At 42.5% G+C, this 18,585-nt stretch overlaps 1 protein-coding gene across 1 annotated transcript in view; it reads left to right on the forward strand.

The window, feature by feature from the left end:
- The window catches only part of macf1a (microtubule actin crosslinking factor 1a), a 213,792-nt gene that overhangs the window by 130,577 nt on the left and 64,630 nt on the right, over positions 1-18,585 (forward strand). The window contains 17 exon segments of the mRNA XM_032536093.1: positions 295-447; positions 1,736-1,747; positions 3,237-3,391; positions 4,280-4,406; positions 4,515-4,698; positions 5,537-5,703; positions 5,882-6,060; positions 6,158-6,296; positions 6,400-6,593; positions 7,043-7,202; positions 7,375-7,458; positions 7,765-7,872; positions 7,992-8,090; positions 8,226-8,348; positions 8,874-8,965; positions 9,523-9,658; positions 12,358-18,486. Coding sequence (XP_032391984.1) covers positions 295-447; positions 1,736-1,747; positions 3,237-3,391; positions 4,280-4,406; positions 4,515-4,698; positions 5,537-5,703; positions 5,882-6,060; positions 6,158-6,296; positions 6,400-6,593; positions 7,043-7,202; positions 7,375-7,458; positions 7,765-7,872; positions 7,992-8,090; positions 8,226-8,348; positions 8,874-8,965; positions 9,523-9,658; positions 12,358-18,486 — 8,241 coding nt within the window.

Here is an 18,585-nt window from a genome sequence, read left to right on the forward strand (position 1 = left end):
CCTGCAGGGTAAATCCAGACAGCTAGCTAGACTATCTGTCCAATCTGAGTTTTCGGTTTCACAACTAAAACAACCTTTGAACGTACACATGCCCCCCCAAACAAGTTCCTTCCCGAGGCTACTTGGCAGCGGCACCATGGCTCAGTCTGGCGCTTAGTACTGTCTAAGACGATTGTAATTGGCCAGAGCCTCTTTCGCAACGCCGTGGAGGAGGGTCTGGCACTGCGACACTACTGTGTAACTAACTACAACATGAAGTGATTGACAATTTGAATGATGTCCTCTGTCCTGTAGGAGGAGAAGGAGCAGCTGATTGAGTACCGGAGTACAGTGGCGAGCCTGGTGGGCCGGGCCAAGACAGTGGTCCAGCTCCGCCCCCGCAACGCAGAGAGCACCCTGGGAGCCACAACACCCATCAAAGCCATCTGCGACTACAGACAGATAGAGGTATGGAACCTACAACCCTGTGTATTACACTTCATGAACATGTGGGTGTGCATGTTTTAGTTGTTGTAAGTTTCTGATTCTAAAAAACGAGTTAATGTAGTTGAGCTAAAAAAAAAAAAAAAAAAGCCAGTCTTGGTTTTTCCACCTTAGCTCTCAGACACCTGCGTTAATGAATGTAAGGAACCATTTGACTTCCAGGACGAGGTTGTGACAGTATGCAGTATGAGCTCACCACTGACCTCACCACTCTATTGTTTTAACCCTCACCACCAACCGCCTCCTCTCTGCCCTGCACTTCCTCTCCGAGCCCCCTTTCACATCCACATTATGGCTGTTCTATTTTAGCTCCTTCTTCCATGCTGTGAAATGGAGGGGGTTTTGTCTTTAGATTGATGAGTACGTCTACACAAACTCTTTTCTCAGCATAGGAGGTCCATTTTGATGAATAGACTTCTGCAGTGGATTTTCTTTTTTAGTAACTGCTCCAACTCTTTTCACTTAATTTTAACTGGCAAGTACACATTTGGATCTGAATAAGCATCATAATCATGATCCAGAATGTATCACTGACATAGTTCTCACAATAGATTATCTTTGCCGCTATTCTCTTCGGAAGAATATGTGACTGAATCTTTGTAAAAGCCCAAAAGTAGCCACTTGGAAGTAAAGAAATGAATAATGAGAAGAGAAAGTAAGTTGTGCACTGACTCCCCTCAGTGCCACTTTTATGTAACACACATAGAAACAAGTGAAGTCTCTCTCATATCCTCTAACTTTGATCTGTGACGTCCTCCGGGAATCTAAAAGCCAATAAATTATACATCAGTCTCATCCCCTTTGCGGGCTCAGTTGAAAACCAGCACCTATAGCACTCCAGCAGCATGAGCACTCTGCAGCCCCGGGTGCTGCTATTTTTAGCGTTCGAGTCCTCAGGGTCAATTTGTTCATTGAAGCATACTGTGTGTGAGGTGTTGCATTCAGGTAAAGAAGGAAGGTGGTTATGTCTACCACCCCGTCACTCATCTTAAAAAAAGAAAAAGAAAAGGACTATGCAAGCCACAACAGAGCTGAAAGTAATCTTAAACAAAGTAGTGTGTGATATTCACCAAACCTCTGGACAAACCGTTCACATGACCAAAAGTAATTTTTCTCTCTTTCACTTTCCTGTGTCTCCTCCTTTCTCTCCATACCCTCATGGACCTTTTTGCCTTCCCCTTCACTCCCTCCTCCTTCTCCTCCTCTTCCTCATCCTCTTCCCTTCCTCTCGTCTGTCGGCTGGGCTGGCAAGACAAACGTTCAGGTATAGCTGCCTATATTCTCCCTCTCTCACCTCAGATTCTTACACTGCACACACACTGCACTGCCCTGGTTGCCCCTCTCTTATCAGCTGATGTTTCACTGTCGGTAAGGTAGCGTGAGCTCACTGTGAGTTTAGTACCTGCCCTGGTAGGTTTCTTGGAATTAGTTAAACAGAATGTGTGTATATTGGGTCTGTGTATCTTCCATTCATTGGATTTTCTACCCTGAAACTAAAATTGAAATGGAAAAGTCCATTCTTTCTTTGAACAAAATGCTAAATTGTGGTTATTTTGTTTTTATCAACGCTGTGGAGCTATTGCAGATGTTTGGATTACCAGGTTTGGAAACAATCCTACACAGTCACCACTGAAATATCATTCTGCAAATAGTACAATACTAATAATATTGGTGTAGCCTAATTTTAATCTGCAGCTGTGCAGAAATACTGGTCTTTAACAGAATGAATTGATATGCCCAAAAATCAATAAAATGTTGATTTAGATTTTGAATGTCAATGTAATGACGCTTCCAACTATTCAGCACAGTCTTATTACTATAATTTTCATACTGACCGCACAAGAGCGTAAAGGCGAGGGTTGAAATGGACTCCTTCAGGAACCACTCAGTAGTTTAGCAACAGCATCAGCGTGGATACGAGCAGGTGGCAATCAGTGAGCTGAACTGGATTTAGCACGTACCTCTGAGGCTCATTCAGTCAGAGTCACAGCTTTAAGCTTGAATTTACATTCCATGTTTTTACTGTATGTGCATAGCTTTGCATTATTGATATATTAATGATGTGTGTGTGCAGGGAAGGGGTGAGAGAGGGTGGTGGGTGGGGGAGGCAGTACAGCGGTAGCTTTTTTTTTATGCGCAGCCCTAATACCCTTCCCCACAGTCATTGCTTTGCCTTGTGTTTACTTTAGAACTGAACTTTCTGTCCTGTGCTGGGCTTCTTAAAATCACAGTTTTTTTCCTTGTTGGTAAATTTATTAAAACCCAGCCCAGGTATCAGTAAACCTCACTTTGAGTTTGGAGAATATTTGCTTTCTGTCCACATGGCATCGTTCATGTGTCCAGGTCTCTAATGTCACATCATTTTAGGGCTTTGGCTAACTTCATGAAATTCATGAATGTTTGTATTTTGCTTTTTTTGCATTATGAGTTTGTTGCTCTGCTTTTGGTTTACATGTTTTCACTTCTCTACTCCCTGATTCTTCCTCTTTTTCATCTGACCATTCCTCCATCTATTCTGTCTTCTAATCTCCGTCATCTTTCTTCTATTTATTTTCTCTTTTCCTTTTCATTTTGTTCTTCGTGTTGTCTTCATCTGTTCCTCTTTACTCCCCTTCCTCACTCATAACACTTGTCTTTCCATCACCTCCATTCCTTCTTTCTTCCATTTTTTCCCCCTCCATTCGTGCTCAATCTATCCCTTTCCTCTCCTTTTCTGCCTGTGCATCCATCCTGCACCCCTTTCCTCCGCTCAGATCACAATAACCCGAGGCGAGGAGTGTGTGCTGGAGGACAACTCTCAGAGGACCAAGTGGAAGGTGATCAGTACGACGGGGAATGAGGCCATGGTGCCCTCGGTGTGTTTCACCATCCCACCTCCGAACCAGGAGGCCATGGACACGGCCAGCAAGTGAGACCCATACGTGAAATCTAACACAGAGCACAATTTTTTATTTTTTTTTAATGCAAACAACAGAACAACAAACGTTGGTGTGGATGTTTTTCAGGGTTTCCATGGGGTCTTAAAAAGTCTAAAATTTCAAAATTGTGTTCTAGGTCTTAAATAATTTTCAACAGGTCTTAATTTTCCTACATCGATGTACCTCTGATTTTCAGTGAAATGTCCCTGCAGCACTTTAGAATGTTTTTATTCTGTGGTATTGTAGTTCTTTCTGGCGCTAGTCCAAATATAGGCCACTGTATTACGACTGCAAATTAGACCAACATGCAACTTATTTTGCAGCCAATCTAGACACCAGTCCTAGAATGACAATGAGGAAATCAGGTAATGGTTTCAGACCGTGTTTCTGGCCTCTGACATATGACTTTCTTTTCTTTCTTTTTTATCTTGTGACATAGGTCTTAAATTTCATTTATAATGGTCTAAAAAACTCTTGAAGTTGACTTGATGAAACCTGTAGAAACCCTGTTTTTGGTCAGAAGTTTGTTTCCAAATTGTTACTTGTTAAGAAATAGTAAGGAAAAGTGTGTACTTTTCATTCTTGTCACACAATAACCACAAAAATTCAGGATCGTCACATTTTTCGAAGAAAGAATCAACACTAAATTTAACTTCGAAAAACAAAATGAAGAAAACCAAAGAAGAGTTTCCTAAAATATTTTAGAAATCTAGCAGTTCTTATCAGTCAATATGGTGTAATTTTGTCAACAAGTGGTAATAGATAAGCAGTAGTAATAATGTGTATGACTGTATAATATGAGTGTCATTTGTAACAATAAAGTCAACTTTTGACTCATTTAAAAATGTCTCAACACTGTTGTGTTTGTGTGTGAACAGGGCCGAGCAGCTGTACCAGAAGGTCATGTCTCTGTGGCATCAGCTGCATGTGAACATGAAGAGTGTGGTGTCCTGGCACTACCTGCTCAAAGACATCAGGACTGTCTCCGGATGGAACCTGGACACGGTGAGACTTGTTGTCTTCATACTCATTTGTTTTTTTATAATCTGTCCTGTATCGGTCCTCTTCTGCTGCGTCGTACTTACCTTCTCCCCGTGCGTTCTCACCCATCAGGTTCGATGTCAGACTCCATCAGAGCGGCAGCAGGTCTTGGATCACCTGGAGTCCCAGTTGGCCGACTTCCTGTCTGACAGCAAAGAGAGCTCCATGTTCACGCCGGGCGAAAGACGGGAGCTGGAAAAGGACGTTCAGCAGGCCCAGGAGCACTGTCAGGACCTGCTGCTCAACATGGAGACCGGTGAGACAAACTTACCCTCACTGATGCCTACATACCTCCTAAACATATTGGCATAACTATTGGTAGTGTTTTCTTTAGCTTTGTGGAAGACCCAGGTGCACATATTCTGCGGGGGGGTTTAGGCATCCTTCCTTTAAAAAACAAATTCATTTAAAAAAAAAAAAAAAAAAGCAATTTCCCCGTACATTTTACAGTCTCTTTATGGGAGTTTTGCGTCTCTTTGTAGCCGTGTTGGGTCTCTTTTTGTTTTTTCTTTATTTTCTTTGGGGTTGTGTTTGGTCTCTTGTCTTGGCGTCTCTTTGTTGTCGGTTTGTGTCCATTTGTCTTATCATTTTGGACCGTTCTTATTACCATTATAGATGTGTCTAAAAGGCTGGAAAAGCTAGAACAGATCATAAGGTCATGGAAGGCTTGTATCATGTGGACGCTCAGACAGTTTTGTTGTCATTACTTAGAATTTGTCATGGTGGAGACAGAAACTACGCACTACAGCTTAAAGACAAGATTTTCTCAAGAAGTCCAACTACAATCATTCAATTGGAGAAAAGTCTTTAAGTTACATTCATTCGGTTTAGGGGCTGCCCAAAACGGCTCGGGTGCGGCACTTAAGTCTTATAACGACAGGGAAAACCTTGTGGAATGTAAAATAAATTTATTCATGTACTGTAAGTTGAAATTTGAGATACTTGTGCTTTACTTGAGTCTTTTTCTTTTCATGTCATGCACTTTATGCTTTTACTCCGCTGCATGTCAAAAGGAAAAATGCAAATGGATAGGTGTTAGTGTGCGTGCCAAAAAATAACCCTTCATTCTTCTTGTCTCTCTTCTCTCTCTACAGTGGAGAAGGATGAGTCGGTCTCTCGTTCGTACCTTTCAGAGCTGCAGAACATCACCCTTCGTCTAAATGAGGCCGAGCAGAGACTGATGAGGGGAATACAAACTCCGCCTCCCACCCGGCTGTTGGGCTACAGTTCTGACAATACTGCCCAGATAGCAGAGCATGAGGTCAGTTTGAGCCCCATCTGCTGGTTGTGATGGACAAAAACACCTCTTTATGACGTTAATATTGAGTTTTATTGGTTAATGTTCCTTGACAAATCTTCTTTTTTATATTTGAGCTATAAAGAGTTTTTTTTGTTTTGTGTTTAACTCACACTTTACTTTAATTCACATTCTTGTCCAGAAGCTGCAGTCGGAGCTGGACACCCTGTGCACCGGTTTGGGTGACGTGTCCCGGCGCTGCGTCAGTTTCTTCGAGGAGAAGCCAACATCCTCCAGCATTCCCGTCCTCCGGTCTGAACTCAACCAGGCTGTAGAGAAGACAGACAAACTGCACAACCTCTCGTCTGTATACCTAGAGAAGTGAGTAAGCTTTTTCTCCTTCTGTTTGTCGGTTAACTCAGAAATACACATGACTGTTTCACTTACAACATGTCTCTTTACTCTTGACCCTCCTCAGGTTAAAAACGGTAGACATCCTGATGCGTATCCTGGATGAAGCGGAGAGCCAGGTCAGGAAGAACGAGAGCAGACTGAGTGAAGAGGACATTGTTCCTGCTGACACAACGGCCATTCAGAACCTCAGAGAACAACTTGGGGTAAGGGAACCATTGTCACCTAAACTCCTTTCAAGACTCATGTTGGGAAATTAGTTGCCTCTAACCTTTGCTCTGCATCCTTTCCCGTTTTATCTCTCTCCAGAAGTGGCAGGCCGAGCTGGCCGAGCAGGAGGGCATCTTCCAGACTCTGCAGTCGGAGTTAAGTCGGGCCGAAGAAGCGGGGTCTCAGCTCAGCAGGCTCCACCCGGACCGCAGCCCCGAGATGGAGCGCTACCAGGAGAGAGTCAATCAGATGGAAGAGAGGTGGAGCGGGGTGAAGAGACAGATGGAGACACGGTGAGCAAGACGGGTTAAGATGAGAAAAAACAGAAAATATTTAGAGAAGTGAGGGGTAAATGGAGGAGGATTAATCTCCTCTAATCACCCAGGCGCCCAATCCCTGAGGAATAGGTGCCTGGGTAGCTCACATGGGAGAGCATGCGCCCATACACAGAGCTCAGCGGCCCTGGGTTCAGCTTCGACCTGCGTCCCTTTGCTGCATGTCATCCCCCCTCTTTCTTTCCCCTTTCATTTCTAAGCTGTCCTGTCAAAAATAAAGGCCTAAAATGCTAAAAAGAATTCTGTAAAAAATAACACAAGGAGAAGTGTACTGTAAGGTTGTTTTGACTCTGTTTGCTGATCTCTAATTATTTAGGGAAATGCATACTGCACATACTCACATACACAACTAAACTGGTTTTGTTTTGTTTTAAATGTTCTGACAGTCTTTCCCTGTTTAATTGCAGACACGCCGATCTAGAAGCTCTGGGCTCGGCCCTGCAGAAGTACAGAGATGGTCATTCTGCGCTGATCAACTGGATCGAAGAAACGACCGAGAGACAAGAAAACACACAGCCTGGACAGACCGACAGCCGAGTGCTGTCTGAACAACTGGCCCAGCAGACGGTTAGTAACACTGACTTCGTGGACTTTGATCTGTAGATTAACAGACTTAATGGGTGGTTAACTAGAGATAATAATAAAAAATGCTATGGATCGATTCTAAATGCAACACACACATTGTATCTGACACAAAATATAATGATGCATATTATTTTTGGCTGATTCCCCACTTTAGGCATTAGTAGTTGAGATTGAACAGAATCAGGCCAAACTAGACGAGTGCCAGACTCACTCCAAACAGTACTGCACCTCTGTGAAGGTAAGAGACTTTTTCTCTTTGTTTGTTTTTCATATACAGTATGTCAAGTTTGTGAAATTGTGTTGGCGTATTTTTTAGGTCAGCTCTGTGTGGAACTATTTCACTGTGATGGTCCAAATTATCTGCTAGTCATTGCATTGTTCTGTGTTACAAACATACAAGAATAGATGTAAATATAAATGCATTTGATATGTGTCAGTTTACAAACTAGTATTACATTTTAAAACACCAAAATACTCTTTTGTATTATTATTGCACAGCTACTTTTTTAACTTATTTACGTCCCACCACGACTCTATCCTGTAGGATTACGAACTGCAGCTGATGACCTACAGAGCCTTTGTAGAATCTACACACAAGTCAGCTGTCAAAAGGAGGAGGATGCACTCTTCCTCTGACGCCATCACTCAAGAGGTGAGTAGAGAGGCTGCCACGCTCTTTTCATTATTACCACTAATACATTTTTGAGAAATATAATCTACATGCAGTTCATCGCTGATGTCTGGTGATTGTTTCCGGATGTTTCTCTGCAGTTCATGGACTTGCGCACACGCTACACAGCCTTGGTCACCCTGACAACCCAGCATGTAAAGTACATCAGTGATGCACTGAGAAGACTAGAAGAAGAAGAGGTCGGGCTCTGTTTAAATATATCACTCTCTTGCTTGATATTTGAATTTGTGGTTGGATTAAGTCACTTCTCATTGAATGTCAAATGATTGTCTAAACACAGTGAACAGTTTAATAATTATGATGTAAAACTGCAGAAAGAGGTGGAGGAGGAGAAGCAGGCCAGGGTGGGGCAGGTTTCCGACCTGCTGGGCTGGGTCAAAGGCCTCCAGGGACGGACTGGGGGCCCCAACGCCGAGTCTTCTCTCGCTGCTCAACAGGTACAACTGAAATCTAATGTGTTTTGGTGGTACACATTACATTTACAGACAAGTTGCCTTTGAGCATTTTACATCAAAGTGGTCCAATGGGCTGTCTGTAAATAATAAATATATTTGTTTTTTGTATTAATCTTGAACAATCCACTTTAAAAGAGAAAAATCAAAAAAACACCAAACACATTCATATGCAAATTAATCTGATACATTACAATATCATATTATTACAGAAAAAAAACCAACAACATACACTGTTACTTACATTCTCATTAATATATTCAGGTCACCTTTCTGTAAAGTATTGTTTTCATGAATCTGTTTTTGAACTGTAAACTATTATGGCTCTGTTTTCATTGATTAGACCCTTGGTCACCCCACAAACTATAAATATATAATAAATATCTATGAAGGATAATGTTCCCAATAAATTAAATGGACTTTGATGTTTAGTTGAAATATTAAAACTGCGATTGATGGTTGGTGGTTGTACTGTACTAATGCACATCATGCGTGCATGTTCTTCTTAAGGCCATCAGTGAACAGCTGGCAGCCAAGAAAGATGAAGTGGCTGAAGCCAAAAGAAGTACTAAGGTCTTCCTGCTATCAAAACAGGCCAGCAAGTAAGTTTAGATCACATGAATGGACAAACACACGTTGCACAGACATGCTGTTTGACTTTACCTGTGTCTTAGAGTCAAGCACAGAGCAACACACATATACTCACACACACTATACAAACAGTGTGTTCTCATTGAGCTGCTTGTCATGGAAATCCTAAGTTATTTAGAAATATTTTAGGTTTATTCCAATTTGGGAAAGTTGGGGGAATTGACTAAAAACCTTGAGGGAAGGTGGGAAGTATAAAGAGAATCTTTCACTGGACAAGTTAACAGTAACATGCATGTACTGAAAGGTATGTTTTAGCGTGCTATTTTACCAAATGGTGTGTTTTAGCTTTCCTAGAGCACTTTCCAAGGGTAACCGGAGTGCAAATGAATTCACCTTCTGGAAAAACAATAGCAACAAACCAATGTTTGGTCTGGAAAGCTCTCCAGTTTAAAAATCATTGACATGTTAAGCCCCTTTGGGAAACCAGCATACTGGCATCACACACTCAGACACACATTTAACACATGAACTTCGCCTGCTCTAACCTTCCCTCTCGTGTACCCTCCAGGTTGTCCCCAGAAGAGCGTGCTCACGTAGAGGCTCAGCTGGGCGAGCTGACGGCCACCTACAACCAGCTGTGTGACAGCTCCACCCAGCAGCTGCAGCAGCTGGAGCAGCAACTGGCCAAAGAGGAGCAAAGAAAGGTAAATTGGTTGGAGGGACGAGTCGAGATGGAGAGGGGGTACTGCAGATTTGTGACAAAAATGTATGTTCTGGTTTTGCAAGCTTGTCAAAATGTTATTGTTAAAAATGTTGCTTTGAGTCGGAATACGCCTGCAAGCCAAGCGCAAGTTCATGTGTGAGCCAGCCAGACTGTGTATGTGTGTGTGTGCGTGTTGTACAGCATGTTGTGTATTCACGGCGTGTACAGTTTTGACAAACATCACCACTATTGACGAATCTCACTCATTGACTTGGTTTGGTTTTAAAAAAAACAAGAAGGACCCTTTTCAGACGTGCGTTCAGATGACATAAAAAATTACTTTTTTATATTTTGGCACTTCTGTTTGACCTCCTTTGCCATTTGAGGAGAAGTTACAAATAAAGAATAATTTGAGAATCTAAAAGATGCTGTAGTCTTTATCATAAAACACTTGTGGAGCCAACTTTTTTGTTGTAACACATAGCAGTTAGGGCTGGGCGATATGGAGAAAATCAAAAATCTATATTTTTGACCAAATACCTCGATATCGATACCACAACGATATTGTAGTGTTGACCACTGATGCTTTCACAAAATATTTACACAATGAGGTTTTTGATAAATAAAAATCAGTAATGTAGACGTAATGACTAAGTGGGTAAATGCAAATAATAGAACAGCTAGAACAGTCTGGTAAGTTCAGAAAATGACTTCACTTTACTATAATGCATCCTTTAAAACCAGGAAAAGACACCACTTGTGCCATATTACAAGCTCTACTTGCAGTAGAAATTTGGGCACAGAAGGGCAAAGAACAATTCACTGGATGACACAGTCTGAACTGGGCCTTAGCATGGAGTGTTCCATTTTCACGTTGTTTGCCTAAAAGCCTGCAGTCATTTCATTAACTATCCCCACCCGAGTTTTTGTCATCTTCATCATCATTGTCGTTATTATAGGAAAACACATCTGCTGAACTGCTAACATGGTTAATACTTTAATGGCCTTAGTGGTGTCGCACTAGGGCAGCGCTGCCCAAGTCATGCTAGCAGTTAGCTAGACACTTTAGAGCTTTCATAGTTTTTCATAGATCCATTGTTTGAAACAATCATTTACAAAATAGATGCACATTTTTCTGTTGTCTTTGTAGCTACAAAATAGTATCATGTTGCTTTTCTTTATGTAGTGGTAAAATAATGCCATTGCATAAAGTAAACACATTACATTTCAGTATTTATTTTTTACTCTGCATCAAGTTTACCCCATATACACATGTATAGTCGACCAACTGGAATCACACAGTCACACAGTCAGCTCTCACTTGGTCATAAAATTGTTCTTCTCCTTGCACAATGCAATATGGTACATCGGTCAAAAAAGATTGAGTGTGTGTGTGAGAATTTCAGGTTTTAAGCGATCCTTGATGATAATTCTTATGTCTTGACTGCTGCACCTCAGAAGCAATTCCTATGTGAATGTTGTATGTTTTTACAGGGAACTTTATGACTTAAAAAATACTCACTGAAGCATAGATGTTTTTGAAAGTCACTTTTAGAGGTTTAGAGTGCAAGTGCACCAGAGGCCAGCTATGCAAAAAATAAAATAAAAAAACACTTCACCATTTGAGCATGTTGTGTCCAGATCACAAGAGTGTGTCTGAGTGAGAATGTTTGTGTTTGTTCTAATGCATACTATTAATGTGTGAAACTTTAAACCAGCGTTTTGCTTGAAAACCACTAACAGCAGCCAAAGGAGAATTGTGGACATCCAAGCTCTGAGCCAAGAATCAGAATGAGGGATCAAAAACAAAGCAGGGCATTTAGAAAACCACTTCATCTGCAAAACCAGCTTAGTTTAAGTGGAAACCATGAGGTGTCTCACAAGACAACACTATCACACATTGAGTGTTTACAATCTTGTGATACATGGTACATTTGCAAGACAATAATCTGCAATTCATCATGATACATGGTCATATAAATAATTCGGCCCACCTCTTGTCAGTTTCTATTTAAGGATTTCATAGTTAAATTTTCTGAGCCTATGCCAGTTTAAAGTTTAGTGAGCAGGAGTATATAGTGTCAGTGCAGTGTCAGAATGAAGAGTGGCATGCAGAATGCTAACAACCAGCTTCTCACCTGTCGCGCCTCGCTCTGCCGAGCCATAAGCTGGCCCATTAGTGTGTGTGTGCCACGGTACAAGCCCGTACGGTAAGTAGCGCTCGCTTTCTTTCTTACCAACTAGAGATTTTATTCTCCTCTTTTTCTGAATCCTTCTGTGATCTTTTGTGTCTTTGCTTACTTTTATCTAGGGCTTTTCTGCCTTTTTCTTTCTAGTTGCTTTGTTGCATGCTTAGTGCTTGTTTTAGAATAGCAGTGGTAAGTATTAAAGTGCTATTTCATATAGAGATATGGAAATATGGGGATAATCTAATAAAAAACACATGTACCAATAACTAACATGCCAACACTTAACTTAAATCCGTTAATATGTTTTTGTGGCAATTGGTTGTGGTTTTTTTCTTCTTTTCTGATTCTACCATCTGATTCTGCCCATAATATGTTATAATAGTATAATATAATATGATAACATAGTAACATCTCATGATTTATTCACTGTCTTAAAGTGCCATACAACATTGGTCTTTAATGTTACCAGAACCAAAGTTAGCTATAATTGTTTTTCTTCTTTTTTTTGTAGAACCAAATTGCCATTGCTGGAGTAATTGACCTGGGAACAGTGGAAACATTCCCAGTGTTCCAAGCAGCCCAACGTGGTCTTATTGACCAGGACACCTGCCATGTACTACTGGAGGCCCAGCTCATTATGGGTGGGCTCCTCCAGCCTGACTCCCCTCTCAGTCTTTCACTGGAACAAGGTCTAGCTCAAGGTCTAATTGACACTCACACCAGACAGTCCCTTTCTGAGCTAGAGAATGCCTTGCTTTTGGTGGAAAATACTAAGTCTACAGATGACCAAAACCAAAATGTGTTGCCAGTAGCTACAGCCATTGAGTTTGGGCTCATTAGAGAGGAGGTGGGACTACGTATTTTAGAACTTCAAATGAACACTGGAGGCCTGAAAAACTCATTGGGAAAAGTTATGGGTTTGGAGCAAGCAGACAACATGGGACTTTTGTCTCCCAGAACCCTCAACAAACTACAGTCAGGGCAACAACATAGAGAGTTGATTGATCCAAACACAGCTGAAAAATTAAACCTGTATGAGTTACAACAGCGCTGTGTCCTCGACGATATCTCCGGTCTCCTTCTCCTCCCCGTCAAACAGCAACCTGGAGGAACTGTCTGCCTCCTGTCTGGAAGAAAAGTTGGCATATTCCGCGCAGTCCAGGAAGGTCTCATTGATCGGAAAGTTACTGTTCGACTTCTTGAAGCTCAGCTCTTTGCCGGTGGTATTGCTGACCCACGGTCTGGCCACCGTTTGACAGTTGATGAGGCTGTTCGTCATGGACTTATGGACCAGGATCTAGCCTGTGCCATGTTAGCACGACAGCTGCACAATGGTGGGATTCTAGACCCTTCCAGTGGAGAACGCCTGGATTTGGAAGAGAGTATTTGCAGGGATCTTCTCTCCCCACGTTTGGCTCTGTTAGTCCTTGAGTCTCTTTGGGCTTTCATGGGCATACTCTGGCCTGAATCTGGGGAACTCCTGCCCATTGTTGAGGCTCTTCAACAGGGAGTTATCTCAGGAGAGCTATCAAGGAACATTCTAAGGCAGCGACATGCCATTGGGGCTCTATACAACCCAGAAACCCTCCAGGTGCTGCCCCTAAACCAGTCTGCTGAAAAGGTCCTTGAGCCCAGTGTGGTAAATTTTCTCAAAGACATCCACATCCCAGATGTTCTTTCCAGCATGAACCAGTCAGGCACCCCGTCTCTAAACCGCTTGAGCTGGGGTTCCAACAGCTCCTCTCCAACATCTTCATCTTCTCCAGCAGGCTTTGTCTGGGATGCAACACCAACACATGGAATGGATCCTGAACAGCAAGCAAAACACAAGCTGCTGTTTCACCTCATGACTCAAAGCTATGTGGATGCTCATTCTGGAAAACGATTGGTGGTGCTAGATCCTGAGTTGGTGGAGTTGGTCAAAGCTACTGAACTGGTTGCTGGAGACTCTGTATATGGAGACCAAGTTAAGCCACAAAGCAGTTTGACCACAGATGAGCAGGGGGAGTTGAAAATGGTGAGGGAGTTTAGTTTGACAGATAAAGTGATGAGTGACAAACAAACTGAGGTTGAACAAGAAAGTTCCGAAATAGTTACACCATGCAAAGAATTTGACCTAGTAAATAGGTATGATGGAACAAAGGACAGCAATGTGCTGCAAAAACCATCTGTAACTGTAGAGACTGAGTTAGCCTTTTCAACAAAAAATAAAATTGGTGTGGATAAAGATGCAAAAGTAAAAGCTCAAAAGAAAGAAATATCCAATCATCAAAGTTTAATGGCTTCAGCTAAAAATCTTGAAGGGCCAAATAAGCTGGTAGCAACTGAATCCAAACCCAGGGATAGTGGTGGCCAGGAGACTCAAGGTAAAACCGAAACAGTAGATAGAGTTGCTACAGCACCCCTCTCAATGTTAAAAGAACCCATCCAACTGGATGCAAAATGTAATGATGTTGAATCAACGCAATCTGATGAAAGGAAAGATATAAAGCATTCCCAGAGTGAATCAGAAAGGACCAAAGAAAAGATGCCTATAACAGAGACTGACTCAGACCATACTAAATCTCGGATGAATATCCTTGAATCAACAGTGGAAAAGGAAGGGGAAGATGCTGAATTGGCAAAGTTAGTCCATGAGCTCAAACACGGAGGTCTGATGACAGAGGAAGGGGAAAAGCTGCTCCCAGATGAGGCAGTAGCCCAGGGTATCCTCCCTGGCCACACGGCAGTTAAAATAATGGCTCAGGCAGGTTTGTTTGGGGGTTTCCTAGATGCCAGCAGCGGTGAATCACTTAGCGTGGGGGATGCTATGCAAGAGGGTTTACTAGATGAAGATCTAATGTGGAGTGTCCTGAAGTCAGATAAAACCCTTTCAGGGGTAGTGGATGTAGAGAAAAAGCAGATCTGCGGGGTAAGGGAGGCAGCTCAGGCAGGGTTGATCGACCCTGACACCGCTGCTCGACTTCTAGAAGCCCAGGTGGCGTCTGGAGGGATTGTTGACCTGCGTAGGGATAAGAAAGTCTCTGTCACTCTAGCGGCAAACCTGGGACTGATAGAGGAGGATCAAAGGGATGAACTGGTGATACTTGAGAAAGCATACAAAGGAAAGTATACAGATTCAGAAACAGCACTCACTAAAGCCAGTTTACAGCTACAGATGGAAGGTGTAATTGACCCAGAGTCCAAGTCTCCCGTTCCTCTGGAGCAAGCAATTCGGAAAGGATTAATTAGTTCTGAGGAGGCTTATCAGGTGTTGGCAAGGCAGGTGGCTGAGGGTGGTATAATACATCATGCTTCAGGGATGAGGCTGTCAGTTCCTGATGCTGTAAATAGAGGACTAGTGGACCGGTCTATTGCTCCTGGGCTAGAAGAACTAGAGTGGGTCTACAAAGGAAAAGTTAGCTCTTCATTTCGCCCAGAAGCTGTTGTTTTCCAGGCATCAACAGGGGCCATTTTAGACACTGACTCTGGATGTAAACTGACATTGACAGAGGCAGTTTCTAAGGGTCTTCTGGATGAGAATATTGCCAGTGAAGCCATGGCTTCTTCTACTGTAACACAAGGAGCAATTGACCCTGAAACTGCACACATTGTGCCTTATTCTGAGCTTGTAAATCAGGGTAAGATTGATATAGAAACAGGCAAACGCTTCTTGGAGGTGAAACCATTCAGAGGTGTTCAGGATAAGCAAACAAATGACAACTTGACCCTTCCTGAGGCAGTTGCGTCAAAGCAAGTGGACCCAGTTCCAGCATTGAGGCTGCTTCAAAGCCAGGCAGACAGTGGAGGGATCATTGATATTAGTACTGGAGAAAGGCTACCCCTTTCTGAAGCCTGTGAAAGAGGGTTAGTTGAAGATAATATGGTCAGGGTTATAGCCAACAACCAGTTTTTGAAAGGAGGCTTAGTTGATCCTACCACTGGACGACATGTCTCAAGTCTTGATGATGTCCTTGCAAAAGGAATGATCTCCAGTGACATAGCTTCAGAGATCCAGGAGAGATTGTCTTCTGTGGAGATGGAGGTTGAGGAAGGGAGCTCTACACCTGTTGCCTCATCAGATGGTACATATAGGCCTGCAGTTATATTGTCAGTTTCAAGCCTAGACAGTCCAGCTAACTGGTCAGACGTAAACACTGAGGTGCCTTCAAGATCTCCACTTTCAAAGAAAGGTTTAGGAATCCCACAGGACAATGGAACAACTTTAACATCTGTAATATCAGATCAGTCACTGTTTTATGACAGTACTACGGAAGAGGACAAAGTAAAAGCGCCAGTGTCAGAAAAGGCTTTGATTGAGCCAGATAAATCCATAGACCTCTTGTGTAAGTTTGCCACTAATGTTGAGAAACGAATTCAGGAAGCCATACAAGAGATAGTACCACAGGCAGACATCAGTCAGTCAGAGGCTCTTTCTAAGCAAAAGTTTGATGAGAGAAAACAAATAAGTGCGAGTGAGACTGATGATAAACAAAAGGGGGAAGTCTACAAAGATGCTGTTGGAGAATCCAGTCAGGTAAATGTCTATGATAATGACAAATATTTACAGGAAATGGTCAGAAAAGGAGCTGCTAATTTAAGATCTGATGGGGAACCTGTGAAGGTTGGGAAAAATGAGTGTAGACCCGGCGATGACAGCAAACTAGTGGTTCAGCCTGATTTTGAGGATAGAAACCTGACAGGTTTTGTGGCAGCAGAGATTAGAGATGACAGAGAAAGCGAAGATAGCACGGAATTGTCAAAATTGAGTGACAAGAAATATAGAGAGAGTGATGTGATAGCACAGAGCGATGATGCCGTAGATGAGAAGGGTAATAGAGTTGAGAAAGAGAAACCTCTAAAGATTGAGATCAAATCCAGCACTGACTCTGAGCAGTCAGACCAGTTAATGACCTCTCTATCCCAAGAGACAGAAAGCAAAAGCAAGAAGAAGAGGAAGAATAAAAAGAACGGAAAGGGTAAAGAAGCAGAGGGAGAGCCTCACCCTCCAGAGATAAAACATCCATCTCAAATTGATCAAGCAGATGCACATGTTGAAGGGCAGCTTGAGGCCATTGATGTTGTCACAGATAAGCTTGCATCACAAAACAAATACGAGAAATCACAAAATCATGGTCAGACATCTTCCACAGGACCTCCCAGAGAGGAAAATGAAGCAAAGATGGACAGGAAAATTGAGGCTGAAAATGATTTGGTTAAACAGGGACAAGAAGCGGTTCCTGTCACTCTCAAATTCCCAGAACATACTATTGAACCAGAGAACGATGCACTAAGAGTTGCGTTATTGAAGGATACAGAAAAGGTTGATAAGAGCGAGAAGATAAAAAGAAAGGAGAAGAAAGATAACATTGAAGTGAAGGCTTCTGTCTCTCAACAACCAGAACAGCCAGAGAGCAGTCAGGAGGTAAAGAAAGAGCAAGAATTCCCTCATAAATCTACTTTACCAAACAATGAGAAAGCAGCCTTGATACTGAAAGCCAAAGAGAGCATTCTTAAAAAGGTGTTTAAAAAAGGGGTGAGTGACAAGCAGGCTGCTGAGGAGCTGCAGGCATTGCGCAAGGAAGTGGGGAAGAAGGAGAGTCAAGGCTCCACTGTGAAGGCACAAACTCTGCCTGCAAAGGCTGATGGAGGGAATGGTCATGATGTCAAAGATGATGGTGTCAAGAGACCAAGCGGTTCACCAAAAGAGAGTGAGGAAGAGGTGAGCGTCGAAGAAGACAAAATGAAATTGACGAGGGTCAAACAAGACAAGACTGTGGAGAAACTTTCGTTCAAGCAAGACATGGTGACCAAACTGTTGGAGACTTCTTCGATTCAGACAGACGAGAACGGGAGTTTTGGAAAGGAAGACATTGAAACAGCTCCATCAGTCCAGCCTAAAGAAACTCAGCAGAGTAAACGAAGAAAGAGGAACAAGAAGACCAAGACTTTAAATGTGACCGAGAAAAGTGAGCCTGATTCTGAGAAATTACCGACTGATGAGAACGTTGATTCTGAGGTGACAACACAAATGACCACAGAATCTACAATGGCAGAATCAGCTTTCTCTGATAGTCAGTCAGCCAGTGGTGTCATCAGACCTTCAGCTGGTGAGAAGACAAATACAATGGAGACCTCTGTAATTAATGTTAAAGGAGCTGAGACTAGTCAACAAAGTCCACCATATTCATGTAAATCAGAAGAACCCAATTCTCAGATTGAGGAACACTTACAATTAGCAAGGCTTACATCTATTGGGAAAGAAGAATCCCATTCAGAAACCACAAATGCTGGCGAATCCACTGGCTATGCTCACGAGGCTGTCACATGCAAACCAGACGTCCAACCCACAGCGCCATCTATGGCTCCTGGCACACAACCAGATAAAACAGCAGGGAAGAAAAAGAAGAAAAGGCACCAACCACCTGAAGATAAAAGCGCCAATGTTCCCGAATCAAACTCTTTGAAAGACCAACAGCAACATATTGAGTCTCCAGATTCGGTACCTTCGCTTTCAGAAGATACATCAACTGAGTCTGAATCGCTTGTAGTCCCCGAGTCTGATGCAGCATCTGAGAGTTGGGGTGAGGGGGAGGATGATCTCACTGAGAGTCGAGAAATTGTGTCAAACAAAGAGAGGACAACATCCACGACTGGCAAGGTAAAAAGTAGTACATCATTTGTGAAGGTTATAGATGTATTTACAATAAATCTGCTGCATGCATGCATACACATGTTTTTATGTTTCATAGTTTTTTTT

Source organism: Etheostoma spectabile, chromosome 14, assembly GCF_008692095.1.
Source record: "Etheostoma spectabile isolate EspeVRDwgs_2016 chromosome 14, UIUC_Espe_1.0, whole genome shotgun sequence".
In the NCBI taxonomy this organism is placed as follows: Eukaryota; Metazoa; Chordata; class Actinopteri; order Perciformes; family Percidae; genus Etheostoma; species Etheostoma spectabile.